Below are 21489 nucleotides of genomic sequence, written 5' to 3' on the forward strand. Positions count from 1 at the left end.
AATCTATATAAGACAGCCAAATTGATTTCATATATTTAAGCTATTGGCCAATGGAGTGAAGTTTGGGGGGGCATTATGGTAGATTATTATCTCTTGTGGATGTTAATGAACAAGAAAAATGACGATCATAATGTCGAGTGAGGTTATTGTCTACTAGGTTCAGTAGAATTGGTTTTACATAAAATACGTGCCTTCCCATACCCTGGGAACTCAGAACTAGTATTTTGAAACATCTGATAAAATTTCACATCCTCTCAATCTTTCCTCTCTTCTAGATAGAAGCGGACTCTCTGATGTCTTCAGTAAATTCCAACACTTCTGGTAATGTGAAAGTTAATATTTTTAGTAGACATTCACAGAACTAAAATTAAGAACAATGTAATTAAGACAGATTGTACACTGTATTTAAACGTCTTTGCTTCTTATTATTCAAAAGAAAAGCTTTAGATTTTAAGAAAATTTTTTAATTTAATGCACAGGTTAATGGGTTTCATTCTAGTGTGTATTTCCATGCATACTTTTTCCTCCTCGTCTCTCCTGTCCCCTCTTTGTGGTCCGCTCCGCACCTCGCAGCCCTATCTGCTTTTATGTAACATGTGTTCTTTAGCTTTCTCTTTTCTTCCTCTCCTCTGTGCTTGAGATTTCTTCATTCCTTCTCATTGTCCCCTTTCCAATTCCATGCCCTGTGTGTAGCCCCCACCCTCACATCAAAAGCCCAATTCCCATATTTGAGAATATTTGTTGTTCTGAGTTTGGCATATTTCACTTAGCATGCAGTTCCATTCATTCCTGCAAATGCCATGATTTCATTTTTCTCTTCAACTAAATAAAATTCCATTGTGTGTTAAATCTTCTTTATGAATTTATCTTATGATGGACTTCTAGGCTGGTTCCATTTCTTAAGTATGAATAGTGCAGCAGTAAATGTGGATGTGTATGCATCTCTGGGAGGACCCAGGAGTTATATAGCCCAGTCATAGGGTAATTCTGGTTTTGGGTTTTAAGAAATTTATACTTCTTTCTATGGTGGCTGCACCAGTTTGCATTCTCACCAGCAGTGACAAAGGCGTCCTCTTTCCCTCTATCCTTGCTACTATTGTGCTTTTTTATGTCTTCCTTTTTGTTATCGGTGTAGATTCATCATACATCATGCTGGGTTTCAACCATATTTGCTGTCTTTCGACCATATTTACTGTCTTTCCAGTCCTTTCCTGCAGCTCTGCTTCTGACAACCTCACCTTAATCTCCTTCCTTTTCTCGGTGTTCTTTTTGCCTTTATGCTGTATGCAAGTGTGGACTTGTCCTCTCTCTGTCTGTCTCTCTCTGTCTCTCCTTCTCTCCCTCCCTCCCCTCCTCCTCCTCCTTCTTCCTCTCTCTCTCTCTCTCTCTCTCTCTCTCTCTCTTTCTCTCGCTCTCTTGCTCTCTCTGTGTGTGTTGGGAGTTTGTGTATCTATAAAGAATTCTAGGTCCTCTGAATAAGAGAAAATCAGTCTTCCTATGTCTTACTTATTTCATGTAATGGATGGTCTCCAGTTGCGCCCATTTTCCAGCAAACAGCGTAATTTTATCCTTTTCATAGCAGAATAAAACTGTATTGTAGAAGTTGAGCATCAAGTCCTGCATTGAGACATTTGTTTATCATATTTTAAGGAAGCTAATCCAACAAGGGCTAAGTCTAAGAATCTAGAAGTTGCTCAGTCCACAGGGCAGGATGTCTCAGCTGGTTTTCAGTAGATACTGGAATCCTGAAGAAGTAGGCGCTAATGCCAGTGAAGGAATGGACTTGCTAGCAAGGGAGGGCAAGCAGGCAAAGAGTAAAAGCTTCCTTCTTCCATGTTCTTATATAGATTTCCAGCAGAAGGTGTGGCCCGGATTAAGGACATGTCTTCCTGCCTCAATACCAGATTAAAGGCATGTGTATCCTCCTTAAGATCTGGATTAGAAGTAGATCTTCCTACTTCCAAATAAGCAGAAATCCCTCACAGGTGTGCCCTTCATTTTTTTTTTTTATTTTAGTTAACTCCAGATGTAGTCAAGTTGACAACCAAGAGTAGCCATCATGTGTAGGGATGTTACCATAGAGTCCTTTAGGGATATACCTCTACTCTTATTCAGCATGGTCCTTTAAATCTTGAGGACTAACACAAGACAGAGAACTGGAAGGGATACAAGTAAGAAAGAAATCCACTTATGCTAATTTGTAGATGATAAGAGGCCCTACAGAATCCATCAGAAAACCCTTAAAAGTGACAATATTCAGTAGGATATAAAATCAAAAGACAAGAATCAGTAGCTTTTCTATATATAAATAATGAATGTTCAGAAAGAAATCAAGAAAGCAATCTCATTCATACTAGCTTCAAAACCAAGCCCAAACAAAACAAAACGAAAAGGCCCAACCAAAAATCCAGGGGTAAATCTGACCAAGGACACAAAATATCTCTGCAGTACAAATTTTAAAACCCTGAAGAAACTGAAGATGGAACTAAAAGGCAGAAATATCTCACATACTCATGGGTTGGCAGAATCAACATAGTGAAAATGGGTGTACCGGCAATGACAGTGGCACATTTAGTGTAGACCCATTTCAGTATCTCCACTGGACTGGAGGTCCAGCTCAGTAGTTAAGACCACTAAGTGTTCAGGGCACCAGACACAATCTGTGTGGTGTTCCAAGAGTAGAATACTGTCTTCGGAAGCAGCTACAGCTGATGGAGATGGAAAGGCCCAGTGTAGAGATACAGCAACAGTCAATTTAAAAAGTCACCCCTTCGATGTAAAGTGGGAGTGAAGAATCCCAGGCAGCACTGTGTGCACTAAGACGTTAGTTTCTTCAGGTATGGATGTAAGCAAGCAGGAACAGATATAACGATTTGACGGGACTCCGTGTTAATGTGGTTCAGCAACAGCTGCGCTGGGGAACTGTTTGGGAAATAGGTTAACTGTTAACAGTGCTTAATTTTTTTAAAGCTAAAGTATTAGTAATTAAGTGGTAAAATGAGAGTTGGAAAGGGGAATGAGAGAATAAAGCATGAGGAGAGGGAACGTGTTAACGCATGGACTAGAGCTGGAAGAATGTTAGTGTGTGAGTAGAAGCGTGAGGAATAGCAAAGGAACTGTAGACTAGGTACAGACAGAGAAGGGGTGTTCAGGAAAGCTGTATGGTGAGCCATGGAGGTTATGTTCAGACAAGGTGTAAGCCAAAACAGAACAAGTGTGATGGTTTTAATTATCAACCTGACACTGCCTAGAACCTCCTGGGAAGAGACTCTCACTGAGAGACTGCTTAAATCAGATTAGCATGTGGGCATGTCTAGGGAGCATTGTCTTGTCTGTACTGAGGTGGAAGTGGAGAGTGAGCTGAGCACAGGGAACCCAGGCTTTTGTTCTCTCTGTTCTTGACTGTGCCTGCTGCTTCAAGTTCTTGCCTTTTCCCAGAGTGATGGATCATGACCTGGATTTGCAAGCTAAATAAGCCCCTTTTCCCTTAACATTCTGTCTGTCAGCTTATTTTTTTTTTGATCATAGCAACAGAAAGGAAACTAGAGTAGGTGAAGTAGAAAAATACCAATAAAGCTAGAAGTAAAAGAGAGAAAATGCAGGAGGTGCTTTAACCTCAGCTAGTATGTCTTCCAACTTGGGTGGATGTGGTTTCTTTCTCCTCCTCGCTTGAATGTTTTCTCGTGGTAATCTCTGCTGATGTGGTGAGGGCTGCTAATTCCAGTTGTTCACGTGGTTTAAGTCATTGTTCCTTCCAGAATTTTCTGCTCTGAGCCCCACACCCCTCATTTCTGGTGTTTGGGGACTCACACTTTCCATGTGGAATTCTGTGTAACTGGGGTTCTGAAGGCCTGGCTGGTTGGATTTACCTCTGTGACTAAGTGTTTATTCCTGGCTGCCCGATTTACTCATGCCTGCCAGGGCAACTGTTGAGTATACTTCTTATGTTCTCTGATACTGGGCATGCCTCTGAGGCATCTTTCTTAATTGGGTTAATGGAGAAGGGAAGATGCATGCTGAACATGGACAGCACCATTGTTCTCTGAACTGTGTGAGGAGAGCGAGCTAGCTGAGCACCAAGCAGGAATGCATTCATTTCTTTCTGTTTTTTTTTCTTTTTTAAAGATTTATTTATTATTTGTACTGTGTTCTGCCTGAATGTACGCCTGCACACCAGAAGAGGGCGCTAGATCTCATTACAGATGGCTGTGAGCCACTATGTGGTTGCTGGGAATTGAACTCAGGACCTTGGAAGAGCAGCCAGTGCTCTTAACCTCTGAGCCATCTCTCCAGCCCCCTCTGTCTGGTCTAGACAGTGAATGAGCAAGTCTGTCGCTGCAGCTTTCCCAAAGTGATGAACTGTGGCCTGGAATTCTGAGCTATAATAAACCTCGTCTCCCCCAGATTGCTTACTGTCAGGGGGTGTCTTATCGTGACAACATAAATGAAACTAAGACATCAACTGTCTTATCAAGAAGTTCTTTTCATTTTGATTTAGTTAATTTACAAGCATGATGAGTTTCTAGTAGAAAATTTTAAGCTATTCAAAGTATGAAGACAAAAATGTCACTTTTAATACCCATCGATACTTCTGTTTTAGTGTGTGTGTGTGTGTGTGTGTGTGTGTGTGTGTTGAGACAGTTACTTGTCCTGTTATTGTGCTAAAATGCCTGACAAACTCAAGTTATGGAGGCACGGGTATGTCTTGGTCGGTAGTTCCAGGGTACAGCCCTTCATAGCAGAAAGTCGTGGTGAAGGGAGTTTGAGGTGGCTGGTCACATTTCCTCCACAGCCAGAAATATCAACAAATATTTACACTCAACTTCCTCTCTCCTTTATTTATCTCAAGCCGAAGCAAAGGGATATTACCTCACATTAGGGTGGGCCTTCCGCCTCAGTTCAGCCAACTGAGATGCTCCATCACAGACAAGGCGAGTTTCTGTGGTGACTCTGAGTTAACAATCCAGACCAGCTCTTGTTCTGTAGCCGACACTGGCTACCTAGTTTTGATCTCCTGTCTCAGCCTTCTGCGTTATGGGAACACAGGCGTCCGCTGACCCACTGTGTCTGGCGCTGATGCTGTTTTCTGAGCTGAGCAGCTGGAGGACAGAGTATTGCTGGAACAGGAGGAATGGGAATGACTGAGGCTAGGGAGAACGAGAGTTCTTTTTTTTTAGGATGTTAAATTTCAGAAGTCTCAATCCATATGTCAGCTCAATTAAGTGCGTATGGAACTCGGGAGTTCTGGGGTGAGGAAATAAAATTGGGAATATTAGCGTGTAGATGATTTTTTTAAAAAATCTTGGATGGGATGAAACTATGTGGACAGAGATAAGTGGATAACTTAGGAACTATAATTAATAGAGTCGGGTAAAGGGTATGGAAAGCGTAAAGGAGACTTGGGAATGACAGAAGGAAAACCATAAATGTTGGTTGAAAAGCCAGAGGAAGCAGAGAGTGGCCAGCATTACTAAATGCTGCTCACGGGCCAGGTAGCAGAGTGAGGAGTAGCCACTGGAGCTGGCAGCCTGGAAGTATGTGTGACTCTGGCAAGTGGATTAGAGCGTGTGATGAAGTCACCAGCCTGCTAAAGCAGCATGGAGATACAAGTGTAAGAGTGAAGCGACAAATTTACGGTGTGCGCAGATGTGCGTCTCAGCAAGTCTGGAGTGGCCTCGGGTCAGGGGATGTTTGGTTTGTTTTGTTTGTTGTTATTTTTTGAGACAGGGTTTCTCTGTAGCTTTGGACCTGTCCTGGAACTAGCTCTAGTAGACCAGACTGGCCTTGAACTCACAGAGATCCACCTGCCTCTGCCTCCTGAGTGCTGGGGTTAAAAGTGTGCATCATCACTGCCTAGCTCTCCCCCCCTCCCCTTAAGATGGAAGAACCTCTTTCTGTGCTTAACAAAATGGTCTGATAAAGGAGAAAGGATTTGGGGAGGCAGCTCGAGCCAACTAGTGAGTAGGCAAACACTGTTTTGTTTGAGGAGCTGGGATCCAGATTATGATGGGTTGATTTTTCAAAACCGTGCCTTTTTTTGGGAAATAATTTAAAACGTACAAAAGCCACAAAACAAAAGTAGTAAGAACACAGCTTTATGTCCTTTATCCGAATTCATTTCTTGCTAATAGCTTCCCATTTGCCTTATCATCTGTTCCCTTATACTGTGTCTTTCTCCCCCAGTACATTGCTTGTTATCTGATTTACCACCTCTGTTCTATTTTACCAGTTGATCTAGTAATGTACTTAATAGCTTCTCTCCCTTTTGCTACAGAACTAGTTTTTGGTGTTAGAGCTCTATAATCAGGAATGTCTCTGCAACATTTTGGTAATATTGATAACATCAGTGAATAGAGAGTTCTCCTCACTTTATGGTTTATTTTTAAGCGTCTACTTTAATTATAGAGGCACAGTTAAGAGGATTAAAACCTATAGTAGTAACATAGATGGGGAGAAAACTAGCTAAGGTAAAGTAGACTTCTCAAGTAGACTTGAGAAGGAATGACACAGGACAAACATGGGCGTTTGAGAGTTGCAGGAGTCAGTCCATCAAGAACACTAAACAGTGTTGGACATTTACATCACCATTCAAAATTCTGAGTAGACGAAAGGAAAGACAGATGAAACGGAGGAGAGAAACAGTAAGTCTTCAATGTGGTTGGCGTTTCTACATTCCTGTGGATAATAGAGCAAGTAGACTCCAGTCAGTGAGGCTAAAGAAGACCTGCAACACCATCAACCACCAGCTTGACCCCGCTGTCATCTGGAGAGTTCTCCCCTCAGGAACTGCCAGGCAAGTTCCTCACAAGTCTTCACAGCACATTCATACAGTAGATTACATTTTACAGTATATTTACTCTTTGTGGTTGAATTATAATCAATAACAGGGCCTGTTCAGGAAAAGTTACAGCTATTTGGAAACTAAGCAGCATGCTTATAAGTAACTCATAAGTCAAATAAAATCAAAAAGAAGAGTTAGAAAATATTTCTACTTTAAGGAAACGTCTCACATCTTTATGAGATGCATTGAAAATAGTACTTCGAAAGTAGTACTAAATTTCTGTCTCATGAAAAAGAAAACCAGCCTTAAATTGGTGACCTTACCTTTGACATTTAACTACAAAAGGAACAGCTGGTCTGGCTATATGTGCCTGTATTTATATGTATAATGCAGATGAGGCCACAAATAAATGGAAGGAAGAAATGACAAAGATTAAAGTGGAAATCAGTGAGACTACGAAGAGAAAGACAAAGGAATTAAGAACTAACTTATTTATGCTATTAGTGAATCAATAAAACTGTGAAGCACATAGGTGGGGCACCCAAATTACCATGAATGACAGTGGTAGATCCCATAGTTATTTAAAGGATACTTAGGATATACAACTTTGTATCAACAGCTTAGCAGCTTAGATGAAAACACTAGATTTCCTGAAAGACGACCTGCTAGAAAGCCCAGAAGGAGATAACGGGAGCAGCTCTGCCTCTGTTAAAGAAACTGAATTCTGAGTGAAAACCCTCCCTGTAAAGAAAGGTCTAGGTAGGCCTGGATGGTTTCGGTGGTGAAGTCTACAAAATAGCAAAAAAAGACTATTAAGCAGTAGGATTTACAGTCTATGCCTGCTTTCTTCCAAACATTTATTAAATCATAGTCATATTTTTCTGGGCATGTGCTGTATTTTTCCTCTCTACTTTCGCACATTGTGAAATTTTACATTTGAAATTTTAGAAAATGTGAAGAAAAGCAAGTGAATCTTTTCTGTACACATTTGTAGTAGCTAATGAGTAATTCTCAATAGTCTTACTCAGGCTCTTGGATTTGTTTGCAATTGCAGGTCTTGTTGCTGCAAATCTTGTGTAAGTATCAGTTCCACAGACACCATTCCTGATGTCTCCATCAGGACTACTGAAAGCTCATCGCCATTCTTGTCTCTTCACACATTGACCTTTCCACTGACCAAGTCTAAACCCTTCTTTACTGTTAGTGATACTAGGGGTTGAATCCATGGCCTCGTACACCCTCGTCAGTTGCTGACCTGAGAGTGAGCTATAGCCCTAGCCTTCCAATACCATTTTTATATTGCAGGAAGCACAGTGCCATGAAATTTTTAATCGTTAATTATACTTTATTATACTATATTATATGGTAAGATACATTTTAAAGATTTATTTTATTTTATGTGTGTGGGTATTTTGCCTGCATGTATGCATGCACACCATGTGAGTGCCTGGGATCTGTGGAGGTCAGAAGAGGAGTTTGGATCGCCTGAAACTAGTGTTACAGATGGTTGTGCATCACCATGTGGGTGTTGGGAGCCAAGCCCAGGTCTTATGCAAGAGCAATAGTATCTTACCTGCAGAGCCTATCCAGTGCTATTGTAACATATCTTCATGATACTTAGATAGAAAACACATTTACTTATTCATATTTTTATTGGATGCATATGTGTCTGATTTTCTCTATATGCACTATGTATGTATAGGTGCCGACCCCTGAAACTGGAGTGTCAGTCATGTGTGAGCTGTTCACTATGGGTGATGGGAACCAAACTCAGGTCCTCTGCAAAAGCAACAAGTGTTCTTACCTCTGAACTAACTCTCCAACTCATGTACACACGCACCCACACCCGTGTGTGTGTGTGAGCGCGCACACACATGCGTACTTACTTAGATACCTTATATAAAGTATGGTTTTTAGAACATTATTTTCAGAAGAACAGATGTTTTACCTAATCCCTAACTTAATATAGTTTTCCCAGGCTTTTAATTTCCTGTTGAAATTTTCACGCTTTCAAAATATTTAAAATACTGTTTCTTTGATGCTCAGTTAGTTGTAATGTCTTGATGAAACTTTTCCTGCATTTTTTTCCTCTTAAGGTTTCTGTGTTTATAATCCAGTCTACAAAGAGTTCTGTCTTTTGGCCAGAGGCCTTCCTGCTTCTTTAGTGCTGATTGGGTTTCTCTATCCCAAGAGTCCCCTGATAGTCAATAGTCCCAATAGTCAATGGACTATTCTGCCTGGACAAAGGTCTTCCCCTTGCTCATTATTTTTTGTGCCTTATCCCTGTCCTTTCAGGGATAACTTTCAGGGTAACTTTCTCTGTGCTCAGTATTGTCTTAGGGCTCCTCCTAGTAAACGCTCTCTCACAGTTAGTGAGATATGACTGCATTAAATGTTCCCATTTAACTTCAATTCATAGGGTTTCACCCCAGTGCAAAAAGTGTAGTGTTATTGAAGGATGAATTCTGGCGTAAGGTTTCCTTCCTTCATTCCAGAAGCATTTCCTCTGTGTGTGTGCTCTGTAGTGAAGCTAATGGCTGCTTCATGGTATGCTGCCTCTACTTCCCTCTTCTTTTTGTTTGCTTAGGTCTGATGTCAGAGAGGTTTGACTTGTGGTAGAAGATAACTTATGTCATGAAGTCACCGTCCTTGATAACTTCCTAGTGGTTGCATGCTGCCTTCATTCAGAGTGCCTGTCATTTGCAGCAGTTGGGGAGCTTCCTTTGGACAGTTTTAATGTGCAGACACAAGTATTCCACAGTCAGTCCAGTGGCACGGTCTCTGCTCTGCCTGGTTTCTGTGTGTAATGAAGACTGCCTTATTCGGGTCCATTTTCTCAGATTCAGTATGGTCATATTGCTTCACCTTGAGTTTTCCAGAACTGAAAACAGACTTAGGGGTCTCCAACTTTGATAATATGCTCGGGGACTTACTCCAGTGTGTGTATCCTTGCATTCGGTATCAAAGAATGACTCACACAACCATTTCTCGACCAAATCATTAGGATGCTTCTCTTCATTATTTACTGTTAAAGGATATTTCAAAAGATCACTAAGTAAATTAGATATCAGAAAAGTTCGGGGGGGGGGGGGGAGTAGCAGCAGAAGGATTAGTTTGTAAGGTTGAGATCAAATGTAGGTGCTTTGTGTCTTGTTCCAAAATTGACTGTGAAGACCTGCTTTCGTCTCCAAGCTTCTAGCATTTTCCCTTCTCCCAGTCTTGAGATCAATATCAAATTATCTTTCTCAGAGCATCCCTTTCTTCGGGATTAAAGGAATAGATTTATAACTTGGGCACCAATTCTCCCTCCCTATCCAGCTTTAGTTCGTGTTTACTTGACTGCTGTGACTCCAGGCCACAAACATCTAAGAGAAACAGTTAAATAGCTATTCCGCAAGAAGTAACCATCGAACTCCGCCGCTAACAGGAATTCATTCTATTAGAACTGCCAATCCTAAACCAATTTCACACCATCAACTCTTTTTCTTCCCAGTAGATCACAAGGGTCACATTTGCCACCTGGCATTTCTCTTGAAAGAAGTGGATTATGTAGAGATTAAATGTCTTCAAGTATGTTGTCTCTCTCCATAGTGTGTTTTTCACATTTATTTTATTTTTATGTTTATGTATGTTTTTCCTGCATGTACATGTGTGCCTGGTGGTAGTGAGCTACCATGTGGATGAGAGCTGAACCTGTGTCCTCTGTAAGGACAGCAGGGGCTGTTAACCTCTGAACTCTCTCCAGAATCTCTCCATAGTGATTTTACATTGAAGGAGTTAAGTGTTGGCCCTTTAGCTTTCTGAAATGTGCCTATTTTGATAATCCATTTCCCAAAGTTCTTCTGGGTATTTGTGATTGGGAATTCTCTTTCTGCTACCCAAAGGATTTTTTTTTAAAGACAGAATCTCATGAGGCCCAGGCTAGCTTCATCCTTTCTACATAATCAAGGATGACTCTGAACTCATGCCTACACCTCCTAAGTATTGACATTATAGACCTTTATCACCATACATGTTCTTCAAGTCAAGGTCATAGCAGGTGTCTATGCAGGGTTCTTTGACTCTAGAGCTTGCTAGATGAGGTCTAGACACATGTCCTGGATTCTCCTTGACTCTGTTGGTCCTAAATAAGAACAGTGTTCTGAAGATGCACCTCACTCCAGTTTGGGACAGTACCTGGATGCCCAGGACTTGTCTTACAAGGACTTGTAGTCCTCTTTGAAGATGGTCATGTCTGTTAGAAGTCTCTTATGAAAATGAAGAAAAATGCAAAGTTGAATCAACGCTGTTAGTAATAGGTATAGGATAGCTGGAAGAAAAGTACTTTCTGGGAGAATCTGGGGGGATTCCTCGGTGAGTAGCAAAAAGGTAGTACTGATTTTTACTTCTGTCACCCAATGGACAAGTGGGTTTAAATATCAACCAACTAGAGTAAGACAAAGGACTTGAGAAAAGAAAAGTCAAGCCGTCTAGTTAAAGAAGTGACAGGTGACTGGCGAGATCAGTGTCAGTAGACAAGCTTCCTCACTCAGAGGGTTTTGCTCACAGCTTGTCTTACATTGTTGAAAGAAACTGGAGCTAGGAGAAACCTAGAAACATTCACCTGTGCACTATTTTAAGATGAGGAGACTGGTACAGAAAAGAGGTAAGAGAACATACACCTGGCATTTGTACAAGTCTTTAGAGAAGACTTGCATGTGCTACATCATTTATTATTTTATAGACAATAATTACAGGTGTCATTTCCTGACAATTATGTGCAGATCTGTGACAAGCACATTGTGGTAGCTATTTAATCAACTTTATGATTTTTATCAATTGCTCCCCCCTTTGAGACATTAAAAATATGAAGCTTAGAGTAGTTAAATCGTTTGCCCAGAATGCCACATCTGACTAGGAACTTGCTCTCAAGGCCGCCTGATAAACTCTTCCCTTGATTTTCAATAGTGCCATGGGTCATGTTTATGGTCACAGCAGGACTAAGGCTGATATTCACTCCCCTAAGGAACAGGATAGTTGAAATCAGGAACGTTGTCAGGTTACAAATGGCAAATCAACAGGTTCGATATCAGCAGTCACAGTTTCAGACTTCCTTCTGAATCCTAGCATCCAGAGCAAATAGAGAAACAAGCAGGTACAGCAGTCAGTGCCCACACAGGAAACACCTTCTAGACAGCCAGTCCCTGGCCTGGGGCATTTCGTCCATGCTCTCTTACGGGAAGAGGCTACTGAGTGAATATCCAAGCCGATAGACAGTTCAGTACATACAGTGGTGAGTCAGCTGTCCCTTAAGTTTTCTTTAGGGTAGGTTCATGTTTAATGCCAGGATATGTCAGCATTTCTCTATGAAAGTCAAAGACCATGTGCCCTGCATATGAGACTTCCAGATGATATGCCGCCATTGTAGGGTAAACCGTAGAGCATTGTCCGAATAGCAGCATGTCAATTTTATGGTGCTTTTGCCTGTTCACTGTATGCTGAACAAGCACTACAGATAAGAACCTAGTGAGCATGCTCAGCCAAGTCTTCACACAGTTTTCTTCATTTTTATCCCAGTGCTTTATAGAATATGAGGTCTGGGGGCAAGGTGGAGATGGGAAGAGCCTGGATAAAGTACCTCGGAAGTTGGATTTTGTTTGAAGGCTACATTGCGAATTTTTTTGTTTCCTTATATCATAGCCTACTTAAAAATAATCTTTTACTTTCATACTTACACAGGCAAAGTCTTTCCTGGAAGTTAATTTTAACCTTCAGATTTGAATGATGGGAAAATCAAAGGGATTGATTCATCATCATGATAATTATGGGCTGTTTGACTCAGTCATGCTATCCAGTGTAAGTTCAATTGAAAAATAATTTGTAGATGATTAGGTTAATGGTCAGTTGGCTTGTGTGCCTTGTCTATTACTGTCTTGTCTGATTTGTTAGCTGAGTAAATATATTTTTCTAAATTTAAATTTCCATTTCTAGTCTTTTAGGTCCTGTACTTGTGTGTGTCTTGAGATATCAGGCTCCTATTTGAGAACAAATGTCAAAAGATAGCAGGAGTGGAGCCTTCCATATTTTATTGAACTTCATAGTTCTTTCTATATGTCAGAAGTCACGTACAGAGTGGAGTTGCTGTATCTTGAAATCATAATCTGAAGACCAGTTGTGTTGCCCACATATATACATTCATAAGTTTATTTCATTCTCCGTTTAGAGAATGGGAAATATCTTCCTTGTAGGGAAAGGAGAGAATTAGGAGACAGACCCTGACCTAAGGGAAGTTCTGGGAAAGATTATTGCCTCTTCCTCTGTGACTGGATGTTGTGCTAATACTGTAGACACTTGAGAAGAAGGGAACTTCCTTCCTGGAAGCAGACATTGAAGACAGATAGGATTTGGTAATGGGTGGAGCCAGGAGGAGACTGCAGTAAATGAATGTAGAGTTGCCAACAGCTCTCCTGGCGCTCCCGTGGACCCCTCTGCTCTGCTAGGCCTAACTCAGCCTAGACTCAGACTTCCCCGTGCACCCCACTCCCATAGAAGCCCCAGATGTCTTAGTGACTTTGCTGGGGTGTTGGTCACTGCTACTCTACAGCTGGGCTGTGGAGAAGGCAGGTTAGGCTGTCTGCTCTCCAGGCCCCTCCCTCACACCTCTCATGGATTCTTTCCCCCATGGCGTTTACTCTCAGGTCTCTGTTTCTCTTCTTGTAGCAATGCTGTCCCAACACTCTCCTCTTAGATCTGGACACCCTGATCTGCCATGTCTCAAGCTACTAAGAAATTATCCTTCCCAAATCAGAGTTGGTTGGACTCCTGCTACCTCCTGCCCCACAAGGAGTATAGCACATGGGTGGAAATGACCCCCATTCTGCCCCGTTCACTGGCCTCCTGCAGCTGAGAGCCGGGAAGGAGGTTAAGGGCCAGTTTGCTGAGAAGGCTGAGACTTTAAATTGCTGAATGAGGCAGGACTTGGCACTCTTAGCACTAAGCACCTTTGATGCTTTATGGTCAGGAGACATGCATAATGAAAATGTAACGACTCCTGTCTGTGTTCATAGGAATAAGATCTCTATGCTGCTGTAACCCGTCTCTGTCCCAGTGATAGAGAAAAGCTTGATTTCTTCTAGCAATATAGATTCCCTTCTTTTTATCCTCCTTTTCTGCAGGCGGTTGGAAGAGAACATCAGTCCTCTGAATTTCCTTATCCCTTGCTCTGACAACTCAGCACGTTGGTGTCACTTTTGTCCTCGTCCTTACAGTCTTTTTATACAGACACAGTGCACCGCCCCCATCATGGCTTTCAAATAATCTGAATTTTATTCCTCAAACTAGAAAAGCCTTACATTATGTCCTTTTTATTTAAAAAAAAAAAAAAAGGCCACTTCTTCCTTTGAAGGCCTTGGTTTTAGGCATTTCAGTTGGGAAAATTAATGTTTGGTCTAGTGAGCATGAACTTTGCCTTCTTCGGCAGCCCTAGGACCAGCCTCTCAGCCAAATCACCTGGCATTTTTATTGTTTTCTCCTTCACTCTCCCTGGGTTTATTGCAGTTTCTAATTTGAGCTCCCTATGATAGCCAGACACCAGACTGCTTCATTCTCAAGAGGATTTCTCTGCGTGCACTGACCCTGAAGCTTAGAACTGTGACCCACAAAAAGATATACATAATGGAACTTTCAAAGAAAAAAATTTGATAGTTTTATTCGATTTTTGAATACATTCACCCCTGTGGTGAAGGCTGATTACCCTCCTAGGAAACAGCTTTTCAAAAAGTAGGAAAAACTCACCTTCGTGGTCTCTTGCTATATGGCGTATCTGTATCACACATATTAAGTAGTCCGGGAATCGTCATTACAGAACATGAAAAGCATTCATTTTGCCTTGGATAGGTTACAAGACAGAAGGACGTATTTTCCAGTTGTGTAGAAAATGCCTAGACTTACGGAATCAGGAAGGATTTGTAAAAAGTGTTGGACTTCACGATGTTCTTCAAAGACTGTGTCTTCACAGCTGGGTCACCAACCTGTGATGATCCTTAGTGGTGGTGGGGGGCCTTTAGAGAGCAGGGCCCAGTCCCAGGAAACTAGCTGTGCCTTTGAAGGGGCTATTGGGGCTCTCTTTCTTTTTAAATATCTGATACCACCAAAAGGACAGTTTCTCCCATCATACACTCCAACCATGATAATAGTACCTAGGGGTCATTGACTGAACTCTCTGAAACCAGAGGCAAGAATAAACCCCTGCTTCCTTTGGATTATCTGTCTTATATTTGTCAGCACGGCAGGAAGCTAACAGTTCCTAAGCTGTGAGCCTCAGTTTGGCATCTTGTGAGCCCCACCCTCCACCATTGACACGGCTGCACAAGGAAATGTGGGGACTATCTTGTCATTAGAAAAGATCTTGCTAACAGAAAAAAAGTCTACAAAGCACCATTAGAATCCAGGTCCACTGGCAGGTTCTGAACACCTCTGTAGACATGTTGGAGAGCACAAACAGCCAGACCCTGCAACACTTGGTGTGACCTGTGTCATGAGCCTGATTTGTAACTCCAGTGTGTGTGTGTGTGTGTGTGTGTGTGTGTGTGTGTAGACAACTGTTTAAGTGGAACAGTGTACATAGAGAACTCAATGTTGTGTCTGAGTTTAGAATTTTCTAGAACATACTCTTTTACTTTGTGGTGGGGGGCACAGATAATGCATTTGGTATGAAATCTGACATAAATGGAGTTATTGAGAGTCTTTTTGAAGTGGTAATTTTCGGTTTGAATATTGCGGCAGCAGGTGGAGCTAGTAGCAGGAATTCTATTCCTGGGCCATTTAAAAGGCAGCAAGATCTACAAGCCTTACATCACCGTGTTTGCTGCAAAGCTTTAGAATAGTAAATTCTTAGGTGTTCGCTTTGGAAAGCGATTGTAGTATTACAGCAAGAAAGCGGTGCTAAATGCAAACTTAGTCTTCAGAAAAGAGACTTGGTTGAGATGTGTGTGGCCCTGGGAAACAACCTGAGAGCGTGCTGTGGACCATGTGTTTACAGAGTTCTAAGTGTGGCTGTGCCTCGGACCTCCCACTGTTTAAAATTGGAGTATATGACTGTGGGGAAAACAGTATGAAAAGACATGATTATTCATAATAGTGTTATTTGTGTTATTAGATTTTCATTTTAAGTGGTAGTAAACATACAATTTAAATACTTTTTCTATTAAAAACCAAAGGACATTTGCTTTTTATACTATACAGTTGTGAAATGATGACATATATACTTTATAACTCCAAATATGGCTGTGTTATGTGAATATGTAATTAAGAAGACCACAGCATTCATGTGCTCTCTTTCCTTATGAATCACACAGCGACCTATGCCCCTCATTTCTCTGAGTGAGCTGCAGTGATCAGAGCAGACCTTCAGCACGCATGTGTTTCTTTTCTCTCTGAATCCTATTTTTTTTTTCTTAAAGTGATAGTTTATTTTACTGGCCATGTAATTTTAAAAAAGACTCACTTTCTGTCATTACTCTCTGGAGTTAAAGATGGTTCAAAACACATATCTTAATGTTTTTGGTTTTTTTGCTCAGGATTAGAAATGATATCTCTATAATCATTCTTATTTATTCAGTACATGTTACTTACCTGGCAAACATGTAATGAATGCTTGTTGCACACAGGCTTCATGCTGAACACTGGGAATGAAGTTTTAAACAGCACATGATCCTTTTCCCTAGCATCTCTCAGCTAAACATGTGGTCAGGCCACTGCCATAGAGCCCAAGCAATTCCTTGAGTGTGTTGTGACCTCTGGACTGCTGGTTGCAGCAAAGGGACTCAGCTGAGCAACATCAGAGAGCCTTTAAAGTGACGGTGATACTTCAGTAGCATCTGGAAGGAGATGTGTGATAAAAATTCACTAGGAGAAGTAAAGCAAAAGGTGCTTTCAGGCAGTGTGCTCACATGAGCCAGGGCACTAGGTGCAAAGAGTCTGTGGAGGCAAGAAGCACCAGGATGCTTGCTAGAGGGGCTGGACCACGGGCTGAGGTAAGATGCTGATAGATCTTACAGAATGCGCACCGCCCGTGAAAACATTATTCAGGAATTTCAGCAACTCTGGGTGTGATTTAATTTATTAGCTTTTGGAGTTCATGAAACTAAAGTTATGGATATGATCTTTGGGAACATGCATGGCTAGACTTAATTTCAACCTCAGCTAGCATTTTAAAATATGTTCTCTGGTCACAGGGTGATTAGATGGGAATGGAGCCGCATCAATCTCTGTCCTTAGCAACTACAGGGAAAAAATGCTGCATATGCTAATTCAGTGCAGTGCAGTCTCCCCTCTGCATCCAAAGTTGCCACACTTCAACCAACTACAATGGAAAGTATTTAAAAAAAAAACTCCTCTGAACTGAACACCTGTGTAAATTTTCTTCATCATTATTGCCCAAACAATGCAGTCCAATTACATAGTGATTATGTTACATTAGCGACTACAAGTGATCTGGAGATGACTTAAGTTTATAGGAGAGTTGTGTAGGATTACACTCAAAACACTACATCATTTTGTATAAAGGAGTTTTGCATCCTCCAGTTTTGATATCTTCTGAGAGAATCCTGAACGTGCATCCTCCTTGGACACCAGTAGACCTGGATGACTGTATTTATTGACTCTCTGCTGGACAATGTAGCTGGGAGATAATGCCTGCTCCCTTAAGAGTAAGGCTTCCTGGGTTATTTTTCCTCTTAGCTGTCTTCAAAGTGTCATACAGTAAACACATCTAAACCACAGCACTTTATCTGTCCCCTGGTCCTGCTTTACCCCCTGGGCCTTTCATCCCTTTAACTGACACCTCACACCACCGGGTACTCAGTACAGAACCTCTGTGTTATATCTGACCTTTCACCTGCCACATCTAACTCATCATCAAGTTGTGCCATTTCTGCTCTAAAGCATGGCCTTCCACCCCTGTCCCTTTCACTGCTCGTTCCCATAGTTGCTTTTACTCCCAATCCCTTTTTACAAAAACAATAACATGAAACGGCTTTCTAAAGTCTAAATCAGATCATATCAATTCTCAATGAAAACCTTCTACTGACTTCCTATCGCAACTTCAGTAATGCCCAGTTATTTCCTACAACCCCCAAGGACTGAGAGGTTAGGCCCTGTGTCCATCGCCAGCTCTGTGTTGTATTTCTTCCTCTCTTTTTGAAGCCGTTCTAGTTGCGTGGTCTTTTGTTTCCTACCCCATGGCCTTGGCATATGCTGTTCCCCTGCCTGGAATGCTCCTCTTCTCATTCTGTAGCCACTACTGTATTTCCATGGTTTGGGTCTTAGCTTAAATATCTCCCTCACTAAGAGCCAGTCTATGCCACAAGGACTCCTGGATCCACTTGTACAACCTTCCACCATCTTCCCCATCATTGCACATGCCGCAGTTTTCAGGGATGTGTGCACTTGCAGTCAAATTGCGTAATGGCCACCTCCCATAGTACACTGTTTCCCTGGGAACTGGAATCAGGTTCTTTTGCACCTTCTACCTCCAGCATTTATTATAGTGACTGGAACATGGTGGGTCTTTAAAAATTGTAAAATAGTCATTTAAAAACCTAAAGCTACATGATTTTTTAAAGCTTATAAATCATTAATCTCAAATAAGAAAAAAGAAAAATTAAGAAACTTATTTATTTATTTTAATGTGCATTGGTGTTTTTGCCTCAGGTTTTGGATGCTCTGGAGTTACAGACAGTTGTGAGCTTCCATATGGGTGTTGGGAATTGAACCTGGTTCCTCTGAAAGAGCAGCCTGGGCCCTTAACCACTGAGCCATCTCTCTAGCCCCAAGAAAATTGTTTTGGCATTGCAAACTCTTGAAGTTGTTTTGGCAAAGGCATATGGTTCAATGTTATTAGTTATGCCGCCCAAACGATAGAGTTACACATACTTATTATATAGTTTGGGACTGTTTTTAAAACAAAATGATAACTTTTTAATGGAAATCCTACATTATGCAAATGAATTGCTTTTTCTATATATTTCAGGCTCAGTTCACTAAAATGTCTAAATTCTTGGCTCCGCTCCTTAAACCTGCTACAAAGATCACATTAGAATTCTTTTTAATAGACACTGTAAGCACAGTACCCAACCTCATAACATCACGCTGGGTTCTTTTATTATGAGAGTCGCGGGAAGCTGAGCCCGAGGCTGCTGAACACGTTGTGGGGTGTATCCAGGCTGGGGATGGTGCCAGCTCTATTGTTTATGTAATATTCTCTCCACCTTTATCTGTGGCATACAATTGGTGTTGACTTTTGAGAAACTACTTCTCTGACCCTATCTCCCAGTTGGGGGACAAAAACCTGCTGAAATGACATCTGGCTAGGGGGAAAAGGTATTAAAGCAGCATACTGGAGGCAAATTATGTGAGTTTCTTTAATAAATGGTTCTGTGCCTGCCTTTTGGACCCATCAGAGGGAGAGTGTTAAACTTTTTCAAGGTCATGGCTCCTCGTTCCCTGAGAAGCTCAGTGAACTTGCATGTCTCTGGTTTTCACCATTGGCTGCTAGGGTTGTACTTGCTTAGCATGTAGCACAACACAGTGTCTTTCTGATTGTGTTTATGAGTAAATACCCTTTGTGAAAGATAAAACTGAAATGTTTTGTGATATTTATCACTGTTCGTGCCTGGCTTATTCTCGAAGAGGAATGTAGTCATCTTTGGCAAATTGTTTTTCTCCCCCACAACTTCTAGGCATATCCCTGGAGGGGTTTCTGCATGTCGTACAGAGAAAGAAAGAAGCACAGCTCTATCGGAATGAGATAAGGCACATCTTCACAGCTTTCGACGTGCACTGTAAGTGTCCGTAAAGTACTTTCCTGGAGAATTGCTGCTGAGGAAGTGGGAATGGGAATGTATCCCCAGTGGTGCACTAAACATGGGCCATCCCTACCACACTGGGGCCACAGCTGTTGGTGGGCATCTTTTCCTACGTAGGGATGCTCAGTTTCTGGACCTGCATGAAATATTTATCATTATTAACTGGATTTGTGTGCTTGCCTATTGTACCAGTATTGTAGTGGGTGATAACCAAAGGACTGGCCATATAGGGGGTACAAGCCACAAGCCAGCCATGGGTATGTGGGAGACACTTCTGCAACTCTCACTTTGACCCATACCTGACTGAAAGAATCATTTTCCATGCTAGATGTGACTTCCAAGATTCACGCACTGGCTACAGTTGTAATTTCCTCTACATATTAATATATAATAAGTCTTATGCCAAGCTGGAAAGCGATGAATTTGGAAGCCTGAAATGTTTTGGCCGATCACAGAGATGCGAAGCCCAGTGCATTGTTACAGTCCTGTCTAAGTAACTCTTTCCCTAGGACTTAGAGTCCCGGAAAGTGCAAAGCTGCCAGTGGCCTTTCATTTTATGTAGGACTGCACCAAAGGGCAGGTATCACTGCTACTTTCTGAAATTCTTCCAGGGAGATGTGTTCACTGGGTGTATAATGGCCTATGTAAGATAACTGTAAATTACTGCTTTTTTAAAATTTTAATAATATGTTAAATTTTAACTTCCCATAACAGCTATGACTGAAGTCATAGTTCACAGGGTTTATAGGAGTAAGTGAATGCTTAATATTTTGTTTTCATATAGATCGTGGATTTTTAACTCTAGAAGATTTCAAAAGGGCATTTAGTCGAGTGGCTCCCAAGCTACCAGCGAGGACAGTGCTGGAAGTGTTCAGGTACGGCGCTACGGTTGCTGCATCCATCCGTTTACCCTTGTATTTACCACCTGCTCACAGGGATTTTCACTTTAACAGAGACCGCTTATTTATGCTGACTTTTCACTTTTGGACATTTCCTCTTACAACATAGTTTTATGGTCCAGGAGAGAAATCCGTAGTTAAACTGTGAGTCTAGCTACTTCTTTGGCAGGTGCTTATAAGGAGAGGAGAAGGAGACCTGTGTGAGTTCATGTGTCACGATAAAGCTTTATTGGTATTTGACACAGTCTGCACTGGTCAGCAAGGCACAGTGGCGGCCCCTCATTCATTTGCTTTCCAAGCTGCCGCTGTCAGTTCAGTTGGGGTTTACACCTTAAGTGCATCTCTTCAAAACGAGCAAGTAGCCTCAAGGCAGTGTGTGTTGGGAACCTGCAGACTGTGATGTTAGTGGTGCTAGCTTCAGCGCATGCAAACCTGAGAGAGTAGCCCAGCTGCCTCGCTTGAGCCCATCGTCCACTGTTACCAGGTCTGTTAAATAGTTTAGTCACTAGCAACATCCAGGAAAACCCAAATATTGAAAGATCATAAGAGATATTCTTGCATTCCTTTCCAATAAATGTCGGCAAGCCTAGCCTGAATGATAACAGCATAGTTAGGGTGGCCTGGGTTCTCCACTTCTTGTTCCTCTGGTACCTTTAACTCCTGGCTGCTACTTGCTCTGGGGCAGCTGTTGAAATTTCAGCCACCTTATCTAAATGCCGGCAGTTGAGAGGATAGGACAGAAGCCCTGACTCTTCTTCTGAGGTTCTATACCAACCCTTACACTCCAGTGACCAACACATAGGTTCAAGACTGCTTGTACCTGCAGGGGAGGGCGAGGGGCTTTGCACAATCTTGTGCCTGCTTCATAGAGGTTCTGATACTGAAGAAGAAAGAGAGGGAATGGGTATTGGGGGACATCTGGCAGAGACTCCCTTTTGGGAGAAAAGTAATTGAATGGAATCTG

At 41.7% G+C, this 21489-nt stretch overlaps 1 protein-coding gene across 1 annotated transcript in view; it reads left to right on the forward strand.

The window, feature by feature from the left end:
- Efcab11 (EF-hand calcium binding domain 11) overlaps positions 1-21489 on the forward strand; it is a 166853-nt gene that overhangs the window by 4403 nt on the left and 140961 nt on the right. Inside the window, exons 3-5 of the mRNA XM_048449426.3 lie at positions 276-321; positions 19501-19602; positions 20411-20501. Coding sequence (XP_048305383.3) covers positions 276-321; positions 19501-19602; positions 20411-20501 — 239 coding nt within the window. The remainder of the gene's footprint in view (positions 1-275; positions 322-19500; positions 19603-20410; positions 20502-21489) is intronic.

Source organism: Myodes glareolus, chromosome 11 (genome assembly GCF_982192425.1).
Source record: "Myodes glareolus chromosome 11, mMyoGla1.1, whole genome shotgun sequence".
Classification (NCBI taxonomy): Eukaryota; Metazoa; Chordata; class Mammalia; order Rodentia; family Cricetidae; genus Myodes; species Myodes glareolus.